Here is a 25,956-nt window from a genome sequence, read left to right as displayed (position 1 = left end):
TTCCTTCCTGCAGAGTATTTCATGGAGCAAAGGTGGAGGTGGGGAGAGTGAGGCTGGAGGTGAGGAGGAAGTTGTTGAGCTGGAGGTTGAGCAGGAGAGTGGTGAGAGGCTGGACTGGGTTGCCCAGGGAGGTGGTTGAGGCCCCATGGCTGGAGGTGTTTGAGGCCAGGCTGGCTGAGGCTGTGTGCAGCCTGCTCTAGGGTAGGGTGTCCCTGGGCATGGCAGGGGGTTGAGACTGGCTGCTCCTTGTGCTCCCTTCCAGCCCTGCCTGCTTCTGTGATCCTATGATCATGCTGCAGGTCAGTGCAGCAGGGAGGACAAGGTTTAGCTATGCCAAGAGCTGCACACAGGACACCCCTGCTGCAGGGCCAGCAGCCTGCCCGCGAGTGTCTCACACAGGCTCTCCAGTGTCGCCTCTCAAGCCTTTCCTCCCCAGACACCCTTCACCTCCCTTGCTGTCCTGGACAAGTGTGCTGCACAGGCACGCTGAGGTGTGTACCAGGGACAGAAAGGGCTGGAGTGAGGAGCAGAGTGCAGAGCTCTGAGCCGCAGCCTCGCGCCCCGAGCGCTGCTGCAGCCCTGGCGGCAAGGCGGGTGGCAGGGATGTGCCTGCCCATGTGGGCTGCTTTCAGGGAGAGCAATCTGCAGCCACCAAAGCAGGACAGCCCAAGCCAGGGCACAGCCTATGATCAGGTAGGACAGATCCATCCTTGCACTGTTTCCAGATGAGTAACCCAAACTCCACAGGTCCTCCTCTCTAACAGCCACTGATCACTTCGTGGCTCTCTGATGCACTGACACCAGCTGACTGCCCAAGGGCTTTTCCAAGTCCAGATGTTTCCAGCACGTGAAGGGGGCTACAAGAAAGCCAGGAAGGGACTTTTTACAAGGGATGCAGTGATTGAAGCTTGAGGAGGGCAGATGTAGACTGGAGATGAGAAACTGTTCAAAGCTAGGGTGGACAAGGCCTTCAACAACCTGGTCTAGTGGTGGAGGGGTTGGAGTTGGGTGATCTGTAAGGTCCCTTCCAACCCAAAGCATTCTGTGATTTGCTGATAGGATTTCTGGTTGGGTCAGCATGGGCTTGATGGCCTTCTCTGTCAACACAGCCTGCGAGGAGGTTGGGTTGGGACAGGCTGTGAGTAGATTTGGTTGGGGCAGGCTGTGAGTAGGTTGGGTTGGGAAGGCTGTGAGTAGATTTGGTTGGGACAGGCTGTGAGTAGGTTGGGTTGGGAAGGCTGTGAGTAGATTTGGTTGGGACAGGCTGTGAGTAGGTTGGGTTGGGAAGGCTGTGAGTAGATTTGGTTGGGACAGGCTGTGAGTAGGTTGGGTTGGGAAGGCTGTGAGTAGATTTGGTTGGGACAGGCTGTGAGTAGGTTGGGTTGGGAAGGCTGTGAGTAGATTTGGTTGGGACAGGCTGTGAGTAGGTTGGGTTGGGAAGGCTGTGAGTAGATTTGGTTGGGACAGGCTGTGAGTAGGTTGGGTTGGGAAGGCTGTGAGTAGATTTGGTTGGGACAGGCTGTGAGTAGGTTGGGTTGGGAAGGCTGTGAGTAGATTTGGTTGGGACAGGCTGTGAGTAGGTTGGGTTGGGAAGGCTGTGAGTAGATTTGGTTGGGACAGGCTGTGAGTAGGTTGGGTTGGGAAGGCTGTGAGTAGATTTGGTTGGGACAGGCTGTGAGTAGGTTGGGTTGGGAAGGCTGTGAGTAGATTTGGTTGGGACAGGCTGTGAGTAGGTTGGGTTGGGAAGGTTGTGAGTAGATTTGGTTGGGACAGGCTGTGAGTAGGTTGGGTTGGGAAGGCTGTGAGTAGATTTGGTTGGGACAGGCTGTGAGTAGGTTGGGTTGGGAAGGCTGTGAGTAGATTTGGTTGGGACAGGCTGTGAGTAGGTTGGGTTGGGACAGGTTGTGAGTAGATTTGGTTGGGACAGGCTGTGAGTAGGTTGGGTTGGGACAGGCTGTGAGTAGATTTGGTTGGGACAGGCTGTGAGTAGGTTGGGTTGGGACAGGCTGTGAGTAGATTTGGTTGGGACAGGCTGCTCTGCAGAGCATCCAAAGACTGAAGTCTGGAGTCTGTGGCCCAGTGCCTGAGAAGCTCCTTCGCCAGGCTGTGGCTCTTTGGTAGAACAAAACTATCAAACCAAAATGCTGCAAGGGAATGTCAAGGTTCAGGACTTGTGACAGTGACACTATCTGTGCATCCCTCTGCTTCCCAAAGGGAAGAGAAAGGGAATGAGGGAGAAAGGCTGATTGAAAAACTAAACCAGCTTTAATGTAAAGAATAACAACAGCATTAAACAAGCAGAGAGGTGCAAACCACCATCAAACCCAGCCACCAGCAGTCAGCTCATACTCACCACTGATGCTGCCAGGCACCCAGCAACAGAACAAGGGGACACAGCCTCAGGCTGTGCCAGGGCAGGTTCAGGCTGGATGTTAGGAGAAAGATCTTGCTGGAGAGAGTGATTGGCATTGGAATGGGCTGCCCAGGGAGGTGGTGGAATGCCCATCCCTGGAGGTGTTTAAGAGGAGGCTGGATGAGGATCTTAGTGCCATGGGTTAGCTAATGAGAGGGTTTAGGAGACAGGTTGGACTGGATGATCTCAGAGGTCTTTTCCAGCCTGGTTTCTCTGTGACTCCGTGTGGCAGATGCCCCAGTCCCTGCGAGCATTCCAAGTCAGGGTGGACAGGGCTCTGAGCCACCTGCTCCAGTTGGAGCTGTCCCTGCTGACTGCAGGCACCTCTCAGATTGACTTTAGGAGTCTCTCCCAACCTAAAGCATTCCGTGGTCAGAAAGCAAACCCCACACTGACTGTGTCCAGGAACTGGCAAGAAGAATGAACCAACTGTGAAGTGGCCTCATTAGACATTTCTAACTCCCAATGTAAGAACCCAAAAGATCCTGCAGGCAAAACTCTGCACCGGCACGAAGCATCGCCCGCAGAAGGGCCAGCTGCCCCAGCTCCTCGGAACCTTCAACCGTAACGATTAACTATGCACCCCCTCCAGTGACCCCCGAGTGAGCTCCCCGCCGCCCGCACGGAGCACAGCCGTCCGCCAGGGGGCGCCCCGCACGGAGCACAGCCGCCCGCCAGGGGGCGCCCGCCCGCACGGAGCACAGCCGCCCGCCAGGGGGCGCCCCGCACGGAGCACAGCCGCGGCCGCTCGGCTCCCTGCCGCCCCGCACGGAGCACAGCCGCCCGCCAGGGGGCGCCCCGCGCATGCGTGCTGCGCCGGGAACCGGGACCGTGCCCGTCCGATTCATGGCGGCAGCGGCGGCAGAGGAGGACGCTTCGGGGGGCGCCGGGCGTGCCCGGGTGGGCCTGTGCGTGCTGTGCGGGCTGCCCGCGGCCGGCAAGTCCACCCTGGCCAGCGCCCTGCACCGCCAGCTGCCGCCGCGCACCGGCTGGGCCTGCGCCGTGCTCGCCTACGACGAACTCATTCCGCCGGAAGCCTTCGGGCCGGAGGAGCCGTCCTCATTGGTCAGTGGGGCTCTGCGTTCGCTGCTCTGATTGGCCGGCCGGGGGGCGGTGTCCGTTGCTAGGCAGCGCAGCGCGTCTCTGACCGGGACCGGGGCTCCCCTGGCGGGGCCTGGGCTGGGCGGGCGGCGGAGCGGGACCGCGGGGAGCTCGGCACCGGCGGAGCGGGACCGCGGGGAGCTCGGCACCGGCGGAGCGGGACCGCGGGGAGCTCGGCACCGGCGGAGCGGGACCGCGGGGAGCTCGGCACCGGCGGCAGTGGGTGACCTGCGGCGGGGCGACATGGGAGCGCGGGCGTTCACCTCTCCGCTGCCTTCCTACGCAGCTGCCGCGCTGGAAGCGGAGCCGGCGGGAGCTGCTGCAGTGCCTGGAGAGCCTCCTGCGGGCGCTGCTCACCGGAGACCCGCTCGCCCGCCCTGCCGCCGCCACCCAGCCGGCCTGGGAGCGCTTCCTGGCCTGCTGCCGGCAGCAGGGGTTGCTCTCGGCAGAAAGCCACGCCGGAGCCGGTTACCGGACACTCGCAGCCACGCCTGGGCCACTCTACCTGGTCTTGGATGATAACTTCTATTACCAGAGCATGAGATACGAGGTGTACCAGCTGGCCCGCAGGTGTAATTACTCTTCCTTCCTGTGCATGGGAGCGTTCTCGGCTTCGTGGGAGGTTCGGTGGCCTTTAACTGCTTTTCCTTCGGTGCTCTCGTGTTACATCTGCTGCTCTTCATCACATGATTCCTGCGCTGCAGCCATCATCGCCCTCAGCGCTGCACTGTTCGACACTGCATGGGCACTTAAAGCCTTTTTTGAGTGCATCAGTCTCCGAAGTGGCTACCTGAGCAGCCTGGGAGGCTGTTTGTACTCTGTCCAGGCTGGCGTTGTGTGGAGGCTCAAAAGCTGTGTAGGAGCTCCCCGGTTGCATAAAGCCTTTCCCATGCCTGTTGCTTTCATTTTTCACTTGACCAGTTCAAAGATAAAATTGTCTCTTTGTGTTCTTTTAGATTCCTTGAGCTTCTGCCAGCTGTTTTTAGAGTGCCCACTTGAGTGCTGCTTGCAGAGGAACCGTCTCAGGAGCCAGCCATTACCTGAGCAGACAATATGCTTGATGGCAAGAAAAATGGAAATGCCTGAGCTCAAGAAAAATGCCTGGGAGCAGAACAGTCTCCTTCTGCAAAGTGCTGCTGGCACTTCAGAGGATCGTTGTGCTGCTGGACTGATGTGAGGGGTTTCACCAAGAGCTGCTTTCGGAAATGGGAGAGGGCAGAAGCATGTTAATGTGTTGAGGCAGTATGTTAAAAACATCCCTGTGGTGGTGGTTGGAAGCCAGCCCACTACACACACATCTGCCAGTTGCTGGGAGCTTGCAGCCACCACTCCTTGCACTTAACCTCCAAACAAACTGCACTTCTGAACTGCTGCTGGGCAGTTGTGTAAATGGTCTGAGAGGTTCAGACTGGAAATCATTTCTGTAGTTTTAGTTGTAGTTGGTTTCCATCTCACTACACACACAACATCTGCCAGTTGCTGGGAGCTTGCAGCCACCACTCCTTGCACTTAACTTCCAAACTAACTGCACTATTAAACTGCAGCTGGGCAGTTGTGTAAATGGTCTGAGAGGTTCAGACTGGAAATCATTTCTGTAGTTGCAATTGGTTTTCACCTCACTTGCACTGTTTGCCTCATTAATGCACCTGGAGACTTGCCTTTCTGTCTCTGTGATGAGGTGTCCTTACCAAACGAAAACAGGGACACCTCAGTGAGGATGCTTGAATAATGCCTTTTACTCTTGTGTTTGTTTTCGTAGTGAGCAGATCATTGGTTTGCTGGCCACTGCTCTGGCAAATCCAGTCAAGCAGAACGAGGAGAGCACTGAGAGCAAGGTAGCAGTGCTTGTCTTCACAGCCACATCTTTTAGCAGGAAATTCTTGCCAGAGAGAGTGATTGGCATTGGAATGGGCTGCCCAGGGAGGTGGTGGAGTCGCTGTGCCTGGAGGTGTTGCAGCCAAGCCTGGCTGGGGCACTTAGTGCCATGGTCTGGCTGGTTGGGCAGGGCTGGGTGCTAGGTTGGGCTGGCTGAGCTTGGACAAAAAAGACCTTTGCTTCATAGCACAGCATCAGTGAATGGCTTGAGTTGGAAGGAACCTTAAAGATCATCTAGTTCCAGCCCCCCTGCTGTGGGCAGATACACCTCCCACCAGTCGAGGTTGCTCAAAGCCTCCTCCAGCCTGGTCTTAGACACTTCCAGGGATGAGATGTGCACAGCTCCTCTGGACAACTCATTCCTGTGTCTCACCACCCTCATAGTAAAGAACTCCTCCATAATGCCCAATGTAAATCTACCCTGCCCCTTGTCCTGTCACCACTCTCCAGCTCTTCCATAGCCCCCTCCAAGTCCTGGGATGCTGCTATAAAGTCTTCCCAGAGATTTCTCCCCCTCAGGCTGAACAGCCCCAACTGCCTTACCCTGTCCCTACAGGGAAGGTTCTGCAGCCCTCTGATCATCTTTGTGGCCCTCCTGAACCCTTTCAAACAGATCCACATCCCTCTTGTGTGGTGGCTCCAGAGCTGGACACAGTGCTGCAGGTGTAGTCTCACAAGAGCAGGGCAGAGGGACAGAATCAGCTCCCACGGCCTACTGGCCACATGTGTGCCACAGATGCCAGTCTCTGGCAGTTGGGTACCCAAGTGCACCTACCTGCTCCTAGTGCACCAGAGCAGGTGTGAGCTGTGCTGGTCAAGTGTTGCTGCTGAGGTACTTGAGAAGCTGCTGCCAGCCTGGGTCAGATGTCATGTGCTTGCCTGTGTTCTTCCTTCCTGTTGGTGCCCCTGGGCAGGAAGCAGACCGAGCAGTGTGTGCTGCCAGTGCCATCCACCAGGCGGACCAGAGCTGCAGGCGCATCATCTCCCAGGCCATGAGGGACGCTAAAGGTACGGGTAGCACATTCCAGAGACCGAACCTCTGGACCACCCTTGCAGGCAGTTGTTAAGGAGTCACAGCCCTGCAGGTGTGGCTGAGGCAGTTGCCTTCAGCAGGCTGCTCAGCTCTCTGCTGGGAGAACTGCCGTCAAAGCCTGTAAACTGAGAGGTCAGCTTTGATTTTCTTCCAGATAAAAAGGTACTCCCAGGGGAGATGAAGAGCCTGGCAGAAGAGCTGCACGAACTGAAGGCAGAACTTCTGGAAGCCTTGCGCCAGGGAACTTGTTGGAAAGGCCAAGTTTGCCTGGAAAATCCACACTCTGCCCCTGCTGCCTGGGTCACTTCCTCATTCCAGCATGAAGTAGCCAATCTACTTAATAAATATATTTTCCAGTAATGCCATGGTGCTGAGTTTTCACTGGGGAGTCCAGAGTGCTTGGCATGCGCTGCAGCTCCCAGCACTGCGGCAGCTGCCTTCTCTGGGGGCCTCTGCTTTCTGCAGCCCTTCTCCCTCTCTGCCCAGGAGGATCATGGAACAGATCCTCCCAGAATCTCCCCACTGCATCCAGTTCTTGAGCCCCTATAACAAGAGGGCTGTGGAGATGCTGGAGAGTGTCCAGAGCAGGGCCAGGAGGATGCTGAGAGGCTGCAGCAGCTCTGCTGTGAGCACAGCCTGAAAGAGTTGGGGCTGTGCAGGCTGGAGCAGAGGAGGCTCCCAGGGGACCTTCTTGTGGCCTTCCAGCATCTGAAGGGGGCTCCAAAAAAGCTGGGGAGGGACTTCTGAGGGTGTGAGGGAGTGTCAGGAGTGGGGGGAATGGAACAAAGGTGGAGGTGAGGAGGAAGTTGTTGAGCAGGAGAGTGGTGAGAGGCTGGACTGGGTTGCCCAGGGAGGTGGTTGAGGCCCCATGGCTGGAGGTGTTTGAGGCCAGGCTGACTGAGGCTGTGTGCAGCCTGCTCTAGGGTAGGGTGTCCCTGGGCATGGCAGGGGGTTGGCACTGCCTGCTCCTTGTGGTTCTATGATTATCCTTACAGGCTGGGGGGTGATGTGATGGCAGCTTTGGGGAATAGGTTGCCCAGGGGGGTGGTGAAGGCCCCATGCCTGGACACATTCAAAGTCAGGCTTGGTGGGGCTCTGAGCAGCCTGATCCAGTTGGCAGTGTCCCTGCTTACTGCAGGAGGGTTGGAGTTGATGACATTTAAAGGTCTTTTCCAACCCAATTTGGTCCACAATGCTGCAAGAGAAGTGCACTCCCATGCTGCATTTGCCTCTGAAGCCCACAGCAGCTGCCACTGTACTTGCATGTCAGACACTCATAGGAGAGGTTGCCCTGGGAGGCATAGCCACAAGCCACCTGCTCCTGTTTGCTGTGTGCAGCAGGACTGGATCAGCTTTTGGAGAGCCTTCCCCAGCTGAGGTTTTGGAGGGCACCTTGGATGGTGACTTGCTTTGCTCTGCCAAACAGCTGGCTGAGCACTTCCAGCCAGTCCCTGCCTAGAATCACAGAATCATTCAGGCTGGAAAATACCCCCAGGATCCCCAAGTCCAACCATTAGCCCTACTCTGCAATGTTCACCCCTAAACCATAGCCCCAGGCACCACATCTAAATGACCTTTACACACCTCCAGGAATGGTGACTCAAGCACCTCCCTGGGCAGCCTGTTCCAGTCTCTGACCACTCTTGTGGTTATTTTTCTCCTGCTGTCCTGTTTCTGGTTTGAGACCATTCCCTGAGCACCCACTGCAGCATCCTGCTCCTCACCTGGACTCCTGAGGAGCACATGAAGACTTCAGTGGGCACAGAATCAGAGAATGCCAGAGCTTGGAAAGGACCTCCAGAGACCATCAAGGCAAACGCCCCCACCAAAAGCAGGATCCCCCACAGCAGTCTGCACAGCAACACATCCAGATGGGTTTGGAAAGTCTCCAGAGGAGGAGACTCCACAACCTCTCTGGGCAGCCTGCTCCAGCACCCTCACTGTAAAGAAGTTTCCCATCATGTTGAGGTGAAACCTTCTGCCTTCAAGTTTGTCTCCATTGCTCCTTGTCCTATTACTGTGCAGCACCCAAGAGCTTGGCCCCCTCCACTTGACCCCCACCCCTCAGACACTGACAGGCATTGCTCAGATCCCCTCTCAGCCTTCTCTTCCCAAGACTAAACAGCCCCAGGGCTCGCAGCCTCTCTCCCTAGGGAAGATGCTCAAGGCCCCTAAGCACCCTCACAGCTCTCCATTGGGCTCTCTCCAGCAGGTCTCTGTCTCTCTCCAGCTGGGGAGCCCAAAACTGGACACAGGCCTGCAGGAGAGCTCTCAGCAGGGCAGGGCAGAGGGGAGAAGAACCTCCCTGGCTCTGCTGGCCACACTCTTCTTGATGCACCCCAGGATGCCAGCAGCCCTCTTGGCCACAAGGGCACTTTGCTGTCCATGGAGGACTTGCTGGAGGACCTCATGCTTTGTGCCTGTATCTGTGTATGATGTGTGTTTGGTTTGTCTTTTCATTTTGAGTTCTTACTTCTCCTCTTTGTTTCCTCCTTTCCCCCTCACAGACAGCTGTGGTTTGCTCTTCTCCAGCCAAGGGAGCCAGTGCAGATGTCTGGTTACTGCTCCAAGCAGAAATGTCAGAGCAAAGGCTCAGTCCTTTCTGTTTTTTCATCTCCCCTTCCATCTCCTATTTTCCCTCATCTTCCTCCTTTTCTTTCCGCCTCCTTCCTTTCCTCTCCATCTTCCTCTTTCCCCTCATATTCCTCCTTTCCTCCCCATCTCCTATTTCCCCCATCTTCCCCTTTTCCTCTCCATCCCCCTCCTTTCAGCACCACCTCCCCTTCCCCACCACACCTGCCCCTTTCCCACCCCACACTGCATTTTCCCCTTTCCCCCCAAACCCACAGCACCTGGGTCCTGTTGGAGTCTCCTCCCACCCCAGCTGCGACCACTTTGCCCTCCCTGCCCACTCCCCTATTTAATGGCCCCAGGCAAGGCAAGCCCCAAGCTTGCCCATTTGGGCAGAAGATCCTCCTCGGATCATCACTGGTGAGTGCCTGTGGTGCCCACTGGGTGACTGGTGGAGGGGATCCAAAGGCCGGGGGGCCTGCTTGGCCCCCCGGTCAGCTAGGGCTAGGCTCAGATGGTTGCTCTAACATTGCTCACGGGTGGTGGCTGCACCTCCTCACTTAGGCTGAGCTCCTCTCTGTGCTGTCTTGCTCCAGGCTCTGAGGTAAGTGAGGTGAGGGTGGTGGTAGAGAAGGAGCTGGGTGGCTCCTGGTGCCTGTGCTCCTTGCCCTGCCAGAGCCCCCCCAGAAGCAGCAGCAGCAGCAGCCTGCTGGTTGTGTGCTTCTGTGCTTAGCTCCTGTGCCCACAGCAGCTTTCAACTTGGTGCCAGCTTCAGAGCTGCTAACAGCAACGTACACAGGAGCTCCACGTGCAGTGCCACCACCTCACTACGATCAAAAGCGATTTCAGACACAGAACTCTTGGTAAGTTGGAAGCAGGAGCACGAGGAAAGAAAGGATTTGGAGGAGGAGCAACTGTGCAAGGTTAACAGTGAGCAGGAGGCAAAATGTGGCCTGGCTCAGCACTAACACTAAGTCTGTTCAATTTCAGCAGGATGAAAGACAGGATCCTGGCTCACCCGGAGTCAGGCTTGGCTTCCTGACCACATGCTGGAGCTCAGCTGGAAAGGAGCAGCTCGGCAGCTCTGCCGGCTGCCGCCCAGGCAGCGACCCCAAGGCTTCGTTAGAAAGTGTTACTTTATTCATGTCTTACAAAAGCAAAGCTTCACAACATGGACTGCACTGGAGAGAGTCGAGTTCTGCCAGAGTTCACCTGCCAGCTGAGAACAGTCACTACAGGTTAAAGTCCTTGTACAGCTCTAACAGGTTCCAGGCTTTGTGTACAAAATATGCTCTTTACACTGGAATACAGAGGATGACCAAAGCAGGAACTCTGAAGCACACACACCAAGACTGCTCAAAGGAAAACGCTTCAGCAGGGATAGATTTCCTGCAGCAGGACATCCATTTGCTGTAGGTCTTCAAAGAAGCTTAAAATCAGGAGAAAACTTGCCAGGGGAGACTCCGAATTACATTGCCTTGGTCAGGAAGAACCAGAACACAGAGGAGCAAACCTCCCTCCCCAGACAAAACAGAGACAGGCCCTTTTGCTAGGAAACACTGCTGGAAGGTGTCCTCCAGCACTTGAGTTCATCTGGAAATGCCAATGGCTTCTGTCCAACTCTTCTCCATCTCAACTTGTGTCTGTGAGACACTGCCTCCTTACTAGCTGCATCACAGTGAGGTTAAGAATGAACCCAGGGCATCTGCTGTCATCTTCTGTCCACTGCACTACTCAGCCTCAGCCAGTCTGGATTAGGAGTCAAAAATGCCAACACACCTATCAGACCATCCAGAGCAAGAAAACCAAAACCCTCACCAAGTTCATGTTCTGCAACTACAGAAGCCAGCAGAGTGAAGTAGGGAGGAAGTTCAGCTCACTCCCAAGCTCTCCTGTTAATGCAAGTGAGAATGCTCATCACTGTCTCAACATGCAGAGGCCTAGAGGGTTCCAGAACACAGGAGTTAGTGCAGTGTAGCACCTGGAAAAGTCCTCCTGGCTGAGGGCTCCACCCTGCCAAGTGGCCCTGCTGGACTCCAAGGCCTGCTTGTGCAAGGGCACCATCAGCATCTGAGCCAATCTGGCAGCACTGCCGGTGGTTTCCATGTGCCAGTGACTGTTGTGTAGCAGAGGGTGCAAAGCTACCCTGGAAATACACCTGCAAACCTGCTCAGCAGGCATAAAACCAGAGCAGGCTCAGGGCACTCCTTGGCACAACTGAACACACAGCCTCTAGGTGAAAAATGAAGGATCCTTGTCCAGAGAGTGACCCTCAGGGTAGTGCTGGGCTGTCAGCAGGGACCCACTTCACAGTCTGCCTGCAGAACCAAGGGATGGACACCAAAGCCTGCTGCTACCTAAGAACTACCCCAGCAAACGTGAGCTGGCTCAAGAAAAGAGGGGAAGATCTCTTGAGCACTGCTCAGCACTTGATAGACATCGAGTTTTCTCTTCCCTGGGTGCTTGGAAGGAGAGACAACTCCCTGTCAGCAGGCCTAAAACAGTTCTAAACAACACTCTGCACAAGTTGGGGGTAGATGATTTTTTTCACAGAGTTCTACCATTAAGAACATTCCCTCCCCAGCAACAGAGGATTCCCCCCCTAGCTGAGGGCCCCTGTCCAGTAAGATCATGCAGGCTTCCTCTTGCTACCTCCAGTAGTGACCTAACTCTTCTCCTACCTAAAGCTTCACTCAGGGGCACAGTGGTTCAGAGGCTGTTGTTCTGAACTGCCAGCCCATGAGCTGGCACAGTCTGTAACGTTTACAGGCACTGACAGTGAAGTCTGCAGAAATGGAAGGACAACATCTCCAGCTTCACACTGATCTCCCTACTGGTACCAAGAGAGAGAAAGGTTGGGACCAGAGGCCAAGGAGAACCTGGCTGTGTGACTGTACCATACAGCACTGCAAGGTGATCCCTGGAGCAACCAGCTCAAAAGTTTCCTTGCAGTCAACAGAGGCTCAGAATAGAAGTTGGGGTCCTCTATCAAGAGGCAAGGCAAGAGACCTCTACGACTTAGTAATGGTCACAGCCTTCAGCAGTGGCTCCTGCTGTTCAACGCTGTGTTTTGGCCAAAGTCAGGTTTTAGAATGTGTCAACAGAGGCTCAAGAGAGAGCTCCCCTTGCTGTACTCATCTGGGGTTAGAAGAGTCATGTGGCAAACCCTGCAGAGGAGCAGTAACTTCCTGCTGGGTTCCACTTCGGTCAACTTCCAGTCCTAAAATAAAGGGCTCTGGATACACACAGAGTTGCAGGGGTTTGCTTATAAAATAAAAGTATAAAGCAACAAGGAGCTGTTCTGGAGTTCTAAAGGGCATGGTGAAGAGTGGGAATTGCATTCTGGTTTACAAACCCACTGCAATGGATTTGGAACAAGGCCTGGGCCCAAACCTGTTGCTAGGAGGGATTGTTATCATTCACCTTCACCAGACTAGAAATGCTCCAGTGGCACATCTCTGTTCTCATTACTACAAGGCTGTGTGCAGCCAGAAATGCAGTTTCTTCAGCTGGTTGCTTCATAAATCAGAGAGCGCACTGGGTAGGAAAGGACCTTTAAGGGTCATCCAGGACAAGCCCTCCCACAGTAAGCAGGGACATCTATCATGCTGCCCAGAGAAGCAGGGGAAAATCCAACAGCAGCTAGAAGCCAGAGCAGAAGAAACACACTTGGCTCCCAAATTTCCAAATCATTCAGGCTCCCTCTAAAGCTACACTTCTCAGCAGGGTGTTTCCACCCTGCCTTGACCTCACACTGCAGTCACTCTGATCTTCCCACAACCACAGAAATCTGAGTAAGCCAAACGTTTGCTGTTTAGATTCCAGCCTTTGACTGGCAGAGCATGGACCAAATCTTCCTGCTTTTAACAAATCCATCTGCTGTTGCATTTTGCTGGTAGTAAAAGGGGAGTACCTAAGGGAAGCTTGAATTTGTCTAGAGTAAGCCAAACCGAGGCAAAAGTGCATGTCCAAGTACAGGCAAAGCAGCAGCTCTTCACATTACCAGTTCCTATGGAGCACATCAAGAGCCTTTATTCATTTTGCTGGGGTGTTTTATTGAGGTTCCTGTTAAAGTGCCTGTCCCTCAGCCTAGGTGCTTCTGAAGCCAGCTGAGCAGCATCAAAAGAGCAGACAAGCGCAAGGGACTCTGTGTACATCTTCAGTCACCGTCTGCTACCTGCAACTGCCCACGCCGGTACCCCTCTGCCAGCCCCCCACAGCTCAGACAGCCCAGGTGCCCTGCCCCTTATTTCTAGCACACCCAAAGGACAAGGAATCTGGGGGAGGGGGCAAGGCGAAGCAGCTGTCAAAGAGGGCTGAAGCTGACGATGCGCCGGATCACACAACGTGCAGCCTGTCAGCTGTGGCTTGGCCCCAGAGGAAACTGAACTGACAGTGCATTTGTAAGCCACCTGTTTGTCCCTGCTAGAACTTCTGCCAGAAGAAAGAAGCCTAACTGTGCAAATTTCAAACAGCTGGACAAGTTAAAGGCAGGTAAAACTCTCACAGAATGTCTATTAGTTCTACAAGCTCTCTACTGTGCCCTCCTCTTAGCAAGAGTGAGCTGTGACAGGTCGATAAGTGTGGTTTAAGTTGTGTCACATGTAAGTAGTGAATGGCAAAGCTCTTAACTCTTCTCCCACCCAAGTTTCATTCACTGTCACCTGTTACCTTCTAGTTCTGGGGTGAGCTCTAGAAACAGCAACTTGGTGTTCAAGCCCTAGCAAGAACAGCTCAGACTATCCCAAGCAAAACCATCTCATTAACCTTCAGCAGGGAACAGCAAGGTTTACAGCAAATGGAATTGGTAAATCAAAGCTGCTTGTGTTTGGTTTTCCAGTTTTTCCAGCTAGGTCTGTAGGGATAAGCATGCCTCCACGCTCAACCTTTGCATTAACCTTTCCTACTTTATGGTGAATATGCTTTGTCTTGCCCAGTAAACAGTCTGATAATTGCACCCTGTGTTTCAGGACACAAGCTCTGCCTCTGCAGTTGCAGAAGGTGTGCTGGGATTAAGAGCAAGCATCTTAGATCAAGCAGCCAGAGCAGCTGAAGGTTTTCCAACCCTCAGACCAGGCTCTCGGCTTCTTTGCAAGGCTACACATAAAAGAGCAACCACACCTCAGATAAAAATTCCCTGGCAAGTTTTACCACAACATAAATTCATTTCCTATGTCGAAGTGGTGGATGTGAAAGGCTCCTCAGGGGAATGTGCAAGCTTTCCTCCAGCAAGTATGAAAAATATACTGTAATACATTAAAAAACTACCCAGCAGCAGCTCCTCAGTCAGTGCTGACTGTGTTGGCCTCTTGCAAAGTGGCAAGCAAAGTCGTACTTGTTCTTACACTTGCACCCACAGATGTTGCACTGGAAAGGATTCTCAAAGCCGTGGCAGCCCATGTGGATAGTGTAGAGGATGTTGTCTGCAAAGTACATGTCACAGTGCTGGCAGTGATGCAGGAGCTGAGGGTCCTGCACCGGGAGGGTGGGAGCCGGAGTGCTGGGCTGACTGTTGCTGATGCTGGGTGTGCTGGTGTGGGCGCTGCGGTCGCTGCTGGGGCCTGCCACGGGGCTGTAGTTCCTCTGGCTGTGCGCGGGCCGCGGGTCGGGGCTGGTGGGAGAGGAGCTCTGGGGCACGCTCGCTGACACGGCCGAGACCACGGCGGGCGCCGCGGGCTGCTGGATCATGAAAGGCTTCTCATCTTGGCAGGACACGGCGTCGGGAGAGGCTGGGGTTTGGGTTTCGGGGGGCAAGCTAGACAACTGTCCAGCCAGGGTAGAGAGCTGGTTGAGAGGGTTATCCACCATGAGGTCCTGCGTGTCCCTCGGCAGCCCGCTGCTCTGGGCCGGCTTGCCCATGCTGTCGTACGCCTCGGGCTGGATACTGGGGATCTCGTGAGTGAAGTCGTTCAGGTAGTCTGGCTTCTGAACCACCATGGAAGGTGGGCTCAAGTTAATTAACGCCCTCCTGCTGTAGCTCAAGTTGCTGGTCTTCTTCTGCAACACGCCCCACATCTTCTTGCTGCTGAGGGAAGCCCTCGTGCCCTTGGCGGGCACCATCTTGTGCTTGCGGCGGCGGTGGTGAGACAAGTTGCTCCTGTCGCTGCAGCGGAAGGAGCACAGCTCGCACTTGTAGGGCTTCTCGCCCGTGTGGGAGCGCATGTGGGCCTCCAGGTGACGTTCATAAGCTGAGGCAAAGGGGCACAAGTGGCATCTGTGTGGCTTCTCACCTGGAAAACAAAAATGGGTTACGCCAGAGCGCCTGGCAGTGCCCTCTGCAAAGGCCTTGCACAGAACAGACCGCGGCTAACTGGGAGCTGCTCAGCCAACAGTTCAGCCTCAGAGTCAAGACACTGAGCCTCCAGCTTAGCTGGGGACCTGGGGAAGAGCTGAGTGAACGTAAGCATTTGCCTCACCCAAGTGATAACAACCATCAGACAGTGAGCAAAGCAGAGAGCCTGACTGGGGAGCGCAGCAGCGATGCCAAGGGCAGCAGGCACTGCTGCCTCTGTGCTCTCCGCTGCGTCCAAGCCCTACCCACAGAGCAGCTGAGCCGCTGCCGCAGGAGCGCCTGCGCCACCACGCTGCTCCCAGCGCCGAAGGACTGAGGCAGGCTATCCTCTCGCTGTCTGCCAAACGCTCCTGCTTTTAAACACCCTGGTCCTGTTCTCTGAGTAACCCACGTGCACACCTGCCCGCTCCGGGGCTGGAGAAGGATCTGGGAGATGAAGAGTGAAAGAGAGAAGCCAGCCCTGGGCAGCTGCATGCTCCCTCAGACAGCAGCAGCAGACACTCTCCTTCCTGGCAGGCACAACTGTGCTCTCTGTTTAAATATCTGCAGATGTTAACACATTGAAAAGGACTTCCAAAACTTTCAAACGTAATTACAGGCCCCACACCGGTAACAAAACACTGTGGGACTCCTGCTCACCCTCTCCTAACAGATCGCTGCTGGGAGTGTGCAGATCCAGAGGTCACCTGGAGGCCTCCTCTAACCTGGTTGAGTCTATGAATGCCTAAGGGATCTGAGGCACATTAGGTGCTGAAATGACACATCCTCCTGTCTGGAGTGCAAGGCAATCTCTACAGCACTGCTGTGCAGCTCATCCTCCTGCCACACAAACTCAGAAGGAACGTGGGTGGGCTCCTTCTCTCCTTCTCTTCAGCCTCTGTGGCTTTTTTAAAGCACTTTCTCCTATTTCCAACACAGGCCTTCCAGATCCACCCAGAACAACTCTAAAAGCCAGAATGTGGCAAGGGCCACTAGTATGCTGCAAGCACTGTCTGAGCCCTGTAAGATGGCACCTGATTGACACAGAAATTCCTTCCCATGCTGAGCATCCCACAGTTTGGAATCCAAGCCTGGAATACTTACTAGAAGACATTTTGCTTACATCACTGGCTACTCCATAGGGAAAAAAGGCAATTCTTGTGCTACCTTTTAAGTATTTTATTTGCACCACCTTGACTGGAAGGTGTCCAGAGCAGGGCAGCAAGGCTGGGGAGGGGCCTGGAGCACAGCCCTGTGAGAAGAGGCTGAGGGAGCTGGGGGGGTGCAGCCTGCAGCAGAGGAGGCTCAGGGCAGAGCTCATTGCTGCCTGCAGCTGCCTGCAGGGAGGCTGTAGCCAGGTGGGGTTGGGCTCTGCTGCCAGGCAAGCAGCAAGAGAAGAAGGGGACAGAGTCTCAAGCTGTGCCAGGGGAAGTCCAGGTTAGGAGGAAGTTGCTGGCAGAGAGAGTGATTGGCATTGGAATGGGCTGCCCAGGGAGGTGGTGGAGTGGCCGTGGCTGGAGGTGTTGCAGCCAAGCCTGGCTGGGGCACTTAGTGCCATGGTCTGGTTGGTTGGGCAGGGCTGGGTGCTAGGTTGGGCTGGATGAGCCTGGAGCTCTCTGCCAACCTGGCTGATTCTATGAAGCCAGTTCTCCACACACACATCTATGTACTCAGGTATGTATGGATGTGTGCAACCACCTGGAGATCTGGGAGCCACCACCACGTGAAGACTGACAAAGTCCCTGCATTCTCAGAGAGCCTGGCAGCCTGGGCTTATGTCATTCCAAACTGGTTACGCAGATGCATGCCCTGTTGCATGATCTGAACACAACCCAGCTGGTGAACCACTAATTACAGTGCTGTCAGACTCAGCAGGAAGTTAACTCTGCAGTAAGCTGCACTTAACAATGGTAGTGTGGTGGTGCCTGGGTTATAATTACTTTGGCAGGTACCTTGCTGTGCTTGCATGTTATCCAGGATGCATCATCTCATACCTGCCTTGCTCTGAGGCTACACTCAGCTACCACTGCCCTGTTTTAATGATGATTCAGCCACTCTGAGCCTTCACAGTCTATGCAGTTCATCTCTTGGCCTTTCAGCATGCTCCTGAGTAAAACTACACTCAGGTCTTGGATCTCCTTGCCCTTGAGTGAAAAAAAACCCAAGAAAACCAAAACAAGACAGTAAAAAGAACTCTTTCTCAGAAAAACCCACAGAAAACCCCAACCAAAGCACTTCATAGAACTGTTTTGGTTGGAAAGCCCTTTAACACCATGAATCCAACTGTTATATAACCCTGCCAAGGCTGGTGCTAAAGCATGGCCCTCAGCACCACATCTCCATGGCTTTGAAATCCCTCCAGGGGTGAGGATTCAACTACTGCCCTGAGCAGCCTGTTCCAGGTCTTTGGGAACCTTTCAGTGAGGAATTTTCTTTCTAATATCCAACCTAAACCTCCCCTGGTACACCCTAAAGTCATTTCCTCTCATCCTTTCACGTGTTGCTAGGCAGAAGAGACTCACCCCCACCTCACTACAACCTCCTTTCAGGTAGTTGCAGAGAGCAATGAGGTCTGCCCTCAGCCATATGCCACTGGAAAGACCTGGAACTTGGACTTTGGAAGCTGATGTTACTCTCATGTTCTTAAGCACTATTCAAAAATGACTTGCTGAAGTCTCTCTCTGCTACATGACCTCACTGTAGCCTGGAGAAGGCTCAGGGGTGACCTCATTGCTGTCTACAACTACCTGAAGGGAGACTGTAGCCAGGTGGGGTTGGGCTTTTCTCCCAGGCAACCAGCAACAGGACAAGAGGACACACAGTCTCAGGTTGTGCCAAGGGAGGTTCAGGCTGGATGTTAGGAAGAAGATGTTGGCAGAGAGAGTGATTGGCATTGGAATGGGCTGCCCAGGGAGGTGGTGGAGTTGCCATCCCTGGAGGTGTTCAAGAACAGACTGATTGAGGCACTTAGTGCCATGGTCTGGTTGACTGGATGGGGCTGGGGGCTAGGTTGGGCTGGATGAGCTTGGAGCTCTCTGCCAACCTGGCTGATTCTATGTCACAAGCTCAGAAACAGTACTGCAGAGTAAAGCTGCTACCAAAAAGAGTAATCTCCTGCTGTCCACAGAGCAGATGAGGCAGTGACAGGTGAAGCTGTAACTGCTCCAGCCCCCAGTGCTGCTCTGCAGAGCTGCAGCCAGCCATGGTACTAAGGCCACGTCAAACACCGGCAAAGCCACAGTGCTGTACCCACTACTGGAGCTGCACAGAATTTCCACTGGGAGTCTGAAAATAGCAACAGCTTCCCCCAGAGGTAGCCCCTGCTAGCACAGCAGCAGAATTCTACCAGAGCTCCTGAACCTCAGAACTCTTGGATTTTCTGCCTTGCTGAAACAAGCTGACAGTGCAGGGCCAGTGCAAGGAGCACTTCACTTCCCCAAAACGTTATCCTGGCAGTGGCTGTGTCACAGCAAGGGGTCACAGCAAAGCAAGAGCCACAACCACCAGCAGCAAGCCTAACTGAAGAGAGCTACACTTACACCCAGGCTACAACAAGGTGTCTCCTCCAAGTGAGTCCCAGACTGACACATACCCAGGCCCACTGGAAAGATACACCTCAGGACAGTCCATCCCATACTGGGAACCTGTGCAAACTCGTGCTCTCTGCAGAATAACCCTGTTTCCCCCCTTCTTACTCTAGGTAGCAGCCATAAAGTGCTTTCTATTGGTGTAAGACACGCAGCAGACATCACAGACTTCACAAGGGCCTTTTGTCTGTTTCCACCAAGAAGTTAGAGCTGAAGAATTTAGGCTATTCTAACCTGTACTGAGAGGTCTGCAAATCCAACAGGGACAAATGCTCTTAAACAAGCCATGTTAAGAATCTTTTCATACCGTTCTTAACCACCTGTCTGATCACACACCCTCAAGTCTGACTATCTGCCATCAAGAAAACATCCCTCTTATTAGTGTCTTGTACTTCCCCATCCAGATTGGTGGACAGACCAGAAACACTCTCACGACTAAGCAAGAGAGGAGGAAAAGCCTCTATAAATCTCCATGTTGCAGCATGTGCACGTTGCACTTTTCTCATCAGCATGCACAGACCAGAAGTCACATTTGGGGCCCTCCAACTTACACTGGTGCTTTCATGGTAAACCTTACTGCCATACAAAGTCACTTTGGATTCAGGAGTCTCCAATAACTGTAAGCAGGACTTTGGCAAAATTTAAATAGCTACATAGCACACCTTAAAAAAATACAGCCTCCAGAAGTGCTCCCAACCCCTACCACTCTGAATAAACCTCATACGCCAGCTCTAATTGCTGAGGAACTCTAAGAGCCATCCCATTACCTGGAGATGCTAACTGCCACCCCCACACCCCAACACCAAGCTGAAAGCAGAGCCCCTGTGAGCAGAGCAGGGCAGGTTTCCCACCTGTGTGGATTCTGATGTGCTCTATCAGCCGTGCTGTCCCTTTGCTGGCATAGTTGCAGTACCGACACTTCAGCTTCCCATCGAAGGTCCTTTCAAACCCATCCACTAGCATTCCTGAGTTTTCATCCAGTGAGACTTCAACAGAAGGATGATCCAGACCATTCTGATCACCTTCTGTCCCAGCTACAAAGAAGGCAACAGAGATGCCAGTTAAGGATGAAAAGGTACCTGTGGTGCTGTGAGAACCTGCCAAGGATCTTTGGCTTCTCTGTGCCCTTCAAATACACAGGACTATGAAATCATACCCTGACTGGAGCAAAGGTATGTGCATATCTTGGGTGCTGTGAAAACACCTCTCAGAAATGACTCCAGGCAGCCAGAGCAGGCTGCATCATTATCTAGAACACAAACAGTGCAGTTATTCTGCATGAAAAAACAGCCCAGAAATGACCTTACCTCCCTGAAGAGGCTCTGCCTCCTTGTCTCCGCTGACTGATCCAGAAATCATATTCACATGGTGGGTCTGCTGCGTGAGATACTCCTGGAAGTCCTTCACAAAGTCCAGAGGTTCTGGCTTCTTCTCACCCATATTCACTCCTGGAGTTTACAGCCTCTCGTGCCTAGGAAGAGAAATCCTCTCAAGACCCAAGTGACACTGACTTTGAACAATCAAGACCCACACTCGGTTTGGGAGGGGTTTTGTTTCCAAGTGAAGGGTGCCTTGTCCCAGGCAGCATGGCTCAATGCACCCATCCACAACAAAGGGCATTTTTAACTCACTAAAACATGCCTTAGGCAACAGATACTGCTGGAGAAAACACAGAACCACAGAGTGGGTTAGGCTAGAAGGGACCTCAAGGATCAGCCAGTTCCAGCCCCGCTGTGCCACAGGCAGGACACCTCCCACTAGAACAGGTTGCTCAAGGCCTCATCCAACCTGGCCTTGAACACCACCAGGGAGGGAGCAGCCGCAACCTCCCTGGGCAACCTGTGCCAGTGTCTCACCACCCTCACTGTCAAGAAACCTTTCTTAACATCCAGTTTCAATCTCCCCTCTGCCACTTCAAACCCATTACCCCTTGTCCTGTCATTACCAGACCTTGTCAATAGTCCCTCCCCAGCCCTCCCTTAGGCCTCCTTCAGAGCCCGCAAGGCCACTCCAAGCTCTCCTGGAAGCCTTCCCTTCTCCAGGCTGCAGAGCCCCAACTCTCTCAGCCTGTGCTCAGAGCAGAGCTGCTGCAGCCCTCTCAGCATCTTGGTGGCCTCCTCTGGGCTGGCTCCAACACTTCCATGTCCTGCTTGTGCTGGGGCTCCAGCACTGCCCCCAGGACTGCAGGTGGGGTGTGAGGAGAGCAGAGCCAAGGGGCAGAATCCCCTCCCTTGCCCTGTGCCCACACTGCTCTTGCTGCAGCCCAGCACACAGTTGGCTGTCTCAACATCTTCAGCAACAGCACCATAAGGACAGCAGCAAATCAGGTAACAGGATAAAACAATCAAAATCATAGTGTCTTTTTCTTTCTGCAATAGACTGTACCTGAATTTCAGTCCCCTGCTAAGTAGCAAACATGCTCCAAAATGTGCTCCCACCAGGTCAGACAGAAAACACACAGCACAGCTCCTAGACTTGCCCTGGAAGGAAAAAACAGGAAATGTAGTCCACTCTTCTTCCCAACCCCCAGGAGTGGCAAGAAAGAAATTTTAACATTAAAGTTTTGAAATACTGCTTCTAACACTGCACTGCTCTAAGTTTTATTAGCAAACAATCACACTGCCAGCAAAAGCCTTCCAAAGTCTGCACCCACCCCAGGTTACCTTCAGAGCATCCGAACAGCGTCTCTGGGGAACACATGGATCCGACACAAACCCCACACCTGGGTCAGTGAGTCACAGCAGTGGTAAGGCTGGGAAACCAAGTGAACACCACTGACCAGCCAAGGTGGAGAGAAGCCTTACAAAGAGCAGTATTTCCTAGTGCTCCTGTTCTGCACAGCCCCCTCCACTCATGTCACCCTGCAGCACCAAAAGCATGAGCACCCTCACCAGAAGGCACTGGTCATACTCTCTTCTGGGACTGTAAATGCAAACCTCCAGAGCCTCCATTGGCAGTGACTCTGCGAAGAGAGAGCTTAGGATTCAGTTGGATAGAGAGCACTGAGTCAGCCACATTATTGTTCCTGCAGAGAAACCATCTCTGATGCTGCATTTTGGCAAGAACCTCTTTTTCTTTTCCCAATAGCTACTGAAGGCACGAGGTGACCTACAAAAGCTCAAGCCCCAAGTTCAAGACCACATTTACACACATTCTCCTGTATTTCTAAAGTGATTCAGAAGTGCCAGTTCCCTTTCAGTATCCAGATGAGTATCTTGTCTTCCATCACACCTCAGCGTGCTCAACTACCACCATAACTATCACCACAGACTTAGTTTTGAACACTTCTTTACATACCAATTTTGCCTACCCTCTTTTCAAGTATCACCAGCCTTCTGCAGGCTTAAGTCAATTTGTGTTCCATTTGTTGGTGTTTCCTGCAATAAAACAAAGATATGAGGATATGAATTAAAGGCAGAGAAAAGGAGGACAATGCAAGGCAGAGTTCTGACCAGGCTGAGTCACAATCATCAAAAATAACCACTTAGAACTGAACCACTCGAAATGGCTCCACAGGAACTGATGCTAAAAGTGCAATATTCATAGAATCACAGAACCAGGCAGGGCTGGAAGGGAGCACAAGGAGCAGCCAGTGCCAACCCCCCTGCCTTGCCCAGGGACACCCTACCCTAGAGCAGGCTGCACACAGCCTCAGCCAGCCTGGCCTCAAACACCTCCAGCCATGGGGCCTCAACCACCTCCCTGGGCAACCCAGTCCAGCCTCTCACCACTCTCCTGCTCAACAACTTCCTCCTCACCTCCAGCCTCACTCTCCCCACCTCCAACTTTGCTCCATTCTCCCCACTCCTGCCACTCACTCACAGCCTCAAAAGTCCCTCCCCAGCTTTTTTGGAGCCCCCTTCAGATACTGGAAGGCCACAAGAAGGTCCCCTGGGAGCCTCCTCTGCTCCAGCCTGCACAGCCCCAACTCTTTCAGGCTGTGCTCACAGCAGAGCTGTTGCAGCCTCTCAGCATCCTCCTGGCCCTGCTCTGGACACTCTCCAGCATCTCCACAGCCCTCTTGTCCCAGGGTCTCAAGAACTGGATGCAGGACTCCAGGTGGGGTCTCAGCAGAGCAGAGCAGAGGGGGAGAATCCCCTCCCTGGCCCTGCTGGCCACACTGCTGCTGCTGCAGCCCAGGCTCTGCTTGGCTTTCTGGGCTGCAAGTGCACACTGCTGGCTCCTGCTGAGCTTCTCCTCCAGCAGCACCCCCAAGTCCCTCTCCTCAGGGCTGCTCTCCAGCCTGGCACTGCCCAGCCTGCATTTGTGCTTGGCATTGCCTCCATCCAGCTGCAGGACCTTGCCCTTGGTCTTGTTGAACCTCCTGAGCTTGGCTTGTGCCCACCTCTGCAGCCTGTGCAGCTCCCTCTGAATGGATCCTGCCCTCCAGCCTGGCTGCTGCAGCACACAGCTTGGTGTGGGCAGCAAACTTGCTGAGGCTGCACTCAGTGCCTCTGTCCATGGCACCCACAAGGATGTTGAACAAGACTGGTGCCAGGACTGATTCCTGAGGGACTCTGCTTGTCCCTGGCCCCCACTTGGCCATGGAGCCATTGATAGCCACTCTTTGGGTGCAACCATCAAGCCAGTTCTTTATTCATCTCATGGTCCACCCATCCAACCCATGTGTCACCAGCTTGGAGACCAGGATGTGGTGCAGGACAGTGCCAAGGGCCTTGCTCAGAGCCAGGTGTTGTCAGAGAAGAATCTGTGAAACACTTTGTGTAAGGCAGGGAAACTTATTTCATAGCATCAAATAATGGTTTAGGTTGGAAGGGACCTCAAGGCTCATCCAGTTCCAACTCCCTGCCACAGGCAGGGACACCTCCCACTAGAACAGGCTGCCCAAGAGGCACATCCAGCCTGGCCTTTGATTGATTATTTTTATAAGGACACTTCATTTTCACAGGAAATTATCCCCCCCCCCCCCAAAAAAAAATGTGAGCAGGGAAAGCCATTGTTTTGGTGAGCAGCTTTACAAAACTTCCTTTCCCTGCCTCATCCATCTAATTTGACATTCAGCCTTTCTGTCGTTGTTTTTTAATGTCAGTGCAGGTAAATTGCCCCAGCTGAAGTACTGCCTCAGGCCTCCACAAAGAGCCTTTTGTGTCTGCATGAGGCACTTTTTACAGGTATACAAGCAGCAGTTCTCCTTCCAGGGCAGAATGACAGGGATCAGATGCTCGCTGTCATCGGCGCAGAGCAGTAAATGCAATTCCAATCGTTAGAAACCCGAGCAGAGCAGCTCGTGTTGCATGGGCTGATGGCAGCAGATGTTCCTCAAGTGCTGCTCAGGACATTTTCTGCAAAACAGCTCCACCTTCTCGGGGGTCTGGGCTGATGCAGAGCTCAGCATGAGCCTGCAGTGGGAGTGCAGCCCAGACACAACCCTGTGCTGGGCTCCAGCAAGAGCAGTGTGGGCAGCAGGACAAGGGAGGGGATTCTGCCCCTTGGCTCTGCTCTCCTCACACCCCACCTGCAGTCCTGGGGGCAGTTCTGCAGCCCCCAGCACAAGCAGCACATGGAAGTGTTGGAGCCAGCCCAGAGGAGGCCACCAAGATGCTGAGAGGGCTGCAGCAGCTCTGCTCTGAGCACAGGCTGAGAGAGCAGGAGCTCTGCAGCCTGGAGAGCAGAAGGCTTGGAGGAGACCTTGGAGTGGCCTTGCAGGATCTGCAGGGGGCTGCAGGAGGGCTGGGGAGGGACTAGTGACAAGGTCTGGGAATGAGAGAAGGAGGAGGAATGGGTTTGAAGTGGCAGAGGGGAGATTGAAACTGGATGTGAGGAAGAAGTTCGCAGTGAGGGTGGTGAGAGACTGGCACAGGTTGCCATGGGAGGTTATGGGGCACAGAATCACAGAATGTGATCTTCAATCACGTTGGGTGATTCTATGTCCCACAACCTCCTTGGAAGTGTTCAAGGCCGGGTTGGATGAGGCCTTGAGCGACCTGTTCTAGTGGGAGGTGTCCATGCCTATGTTGGGGGGCTGGAACTGGCTGAGCTTTGAGGTGCCTTCCAGCCCAAACCATTCTCTGACCGTCTGTGACTCTCCAGCTGCAGAGGCTGTCAGTGGCACGGTGGTTTCTTGCTGTCTGCAGAGCCACAACTGCTGACTTCACACCGGTTGCCCTGCTGGTGTGGACGGAGCTGACTGTCCAAGAAGGTCCACGGCATGAAAGGCCTCAGAAATATTTTTGTATGCCTAAAGAAAGTGATCCAGACCCAGCAAAATCACCTAACACCCAGGGCAGGAGAGTAAGCCGACTAAGAACCCCATGTATGTATCCAGCTGTCCGGGGAGGCACCCGGGGGCAGAAGCGGAGGTGTCTCTGCCCCGGACACAGCTTTCCCTACAGTTAAAGGGAGGAAGGAGGCAGGATCCCGAGCTCCACCGCAGCCCCTGGCGCTCCTCCTCACGGCAGCCGGCCCGACCCCGCGACCTGCCGCCAAAGCAAGCCGCCGGCCGCCGCCGCCGCCCTCCCGCCCCAGACGGATGCTCCTGCGCTTCTTCCACCTTCTCGACCCACGACACGTTCATGCGTGGGCGGGACGCCACACACCACTTCTGCCCGAAGCCGGCTGCCTCCCGGCTTCACAACGAGGGAGAAGCCGAGGGGCTGACCCGATCCGCCGCTCCCGGCCGGGCAGCGCGGCCCTCCCCGCCGGCCCGTCCGCCGTTCCGCCGCCTCTGCCCGCCTGCTCCCCGCGGGGATCCGAAAGCAGCCTCCCCTCCGCCCGGCCCCCTCACGTCAAGGGGAGGCCCCGGCAGGGGGACCCCGCGGCCGCCGGGCAGACGTGTCACGGCCGCCGCCCCCACCTCGGGGAGGGGGCACGAACCGTGCTGCTGCCGAGCCCCTCGGGCGCGGGGCAGCGGGAGCGGGGCTCTACTCACCGCCACCGGCGCCGCACCGCAGCGCTCCCCTCCCCTCCGCCCGCCGCCATGTCTGCCGTGCTCCCGCGGCCCGGCCCGCCCGCCGCAGCCTCGCGAGAGCGCGCCGCCGGGGGGCGGAGGGGAGCGGAGGGGGCGGTGGCAGGGGGGCGGTGGCCCCGGCGGCGGGCAGGGCCGGGCAGGGACGCGGGGGGCGGAGGGGAGCGGAGGGGGGCGGTG

General features: G+C 54.6%; 2 protein-coding genes across 3 annotated transcripts; one reads left to right on the top strand and one right to left on the bottom strand.

The window, feature by feature from the left end:
• Nucleotides 1-3,259: 3,259 nt before the first annotated feature.
• On the top strand, nucleotides 3,260-6,785 carry PSTK (phosphoseryl-tRNA kinase). The gene is made up of 6 exons (XM_064139966.1): nucleotides 3,260-3,478; nucleotides 3,801-4,086; nucleotides 4,471-4,687; nucleotides 5,274-5,349; nucleotides 6,304-6,397; nucleotides 6,577-6,785. Exons 1-6 carry the CDS (start codon nucleotides 3,260-3,262, stop codon nucleotides 6,780-6,782), a joined length of 1,098 nt encoding a protein of 365 aa, XP_063996036.1. The 3' UTR covers nucleotides 6,783-6,785.
• Nucleotides 6,786-10,111: 3,326 nt separating this feature from the next.
• Nucleotides 10,112-25,803, bottom strand: IKZF5 (IKAROS family zinc finger 5). 2 transcript variants are annotated; one of them, XM_064168348.1, is made up of 6 exons: nucleotides 25,741-25,803; nucleotides 22,149-22,228; nucleotides 21,237-21,331; nucleotides 20,159-20,322; nucleotides 19,703-19,885; nucleotides 10,112-15,223 (listed from the first exon to the last, which is right to left on the bottom strand). In XM_064168348.1, the coding sequence occupies exons 4-6, from the start codon at nucleotides 20,289-20,291 to the stop codon at nucleotides 14,280-14,282; spliced, it is 1,260 nt and encodes a 419-aa protein (XP_064024418.1). In that variant the 5' UTR covers nucleotides 20,292-20,322; nucleotides 21,237-21,331; nucleotides 22,149-22,228; nucleotides 25,741-25,803; the 3' UTR covers nucleotides 10,112-14,279. The 2 variants fall into 2 exon arrangements, with proteins under 2 accessions (XP_064024418.1, XP_064024425.1); XM_064168355.1 differs by having other exon boundaries at nucleotides 22,162-22,228.
• Between the last annotated feature and the right edge of the window lie 153 nt (nucleotides 25,804-25,956).

The sequence above is a fragment of the Pogoniulus pusillus genome, chromosome 3 (assembly GCF_015220805.1).
Source record: "Pogoniulus pusillus isolate bPogPus1 chromosome 3, bPogPus1.pri, whole genome shotgun sequence".
In the NCBI taxonomy this organism is placed as follows: Eukaryota; Metazoa; Chordata; class Aves; order Piciformes; family Lybiidae; genus Pogoniulus; species Pogoniulus pusillus.
Note: the sequence above shows the minus strand (reverse complement) of the source record. Positions and strands in the feature narration are given on the sequence as shown.

Excerpts from the sequence above, each read along its gene's own strand:
- PSTK (XM_064139966.1), top strand. The coding sequence starts at position 3,260 with ATGGCGGCAGCGGCGGCAGAGGAGGACGCTTCGGGGGGCGCCGGGCGT. Across the intron at positions 3,479-3,800 it reads CGGAGGAGCCGTCCTCATTG|CTGCCGCGCTGGAAGCGGAG; the intron begins GTCAGTGGGGCT and ends CTTCCTACGCAG. Across the intron at positions 4,688-5,273 it reads CGTTGTGCTGCTGGACTGAT|TGAGCAGATCATTGGTTTGC; the intron begins GTGAGGGGTTTC and ends TTGTTTTCGTAG.
- IKZF5 (XM_064168348.1), bottom strand. The coding sequence starts at position 20,291 with ATGGGTGAGAAGAAGCCAGAACCTCTGGACTTTGTGAAGGACTTCCAG. Across the intron at positions 19,886-20,158 it reads GGCAGAGCCTCTTCAGGGAG|CTGGGACAGAAGGTGATCAG; the intron begins GTAAGGTCATTT and ends CCTTCTTTGTAG. Across the intron at positions 15,224-19,702 it reads GCACATCAGAATCCACACAG|GTGAGAAGCCACACAGATGC; the intron begins GTGGGAAACCTG and ends TTTGTTTTCCAG.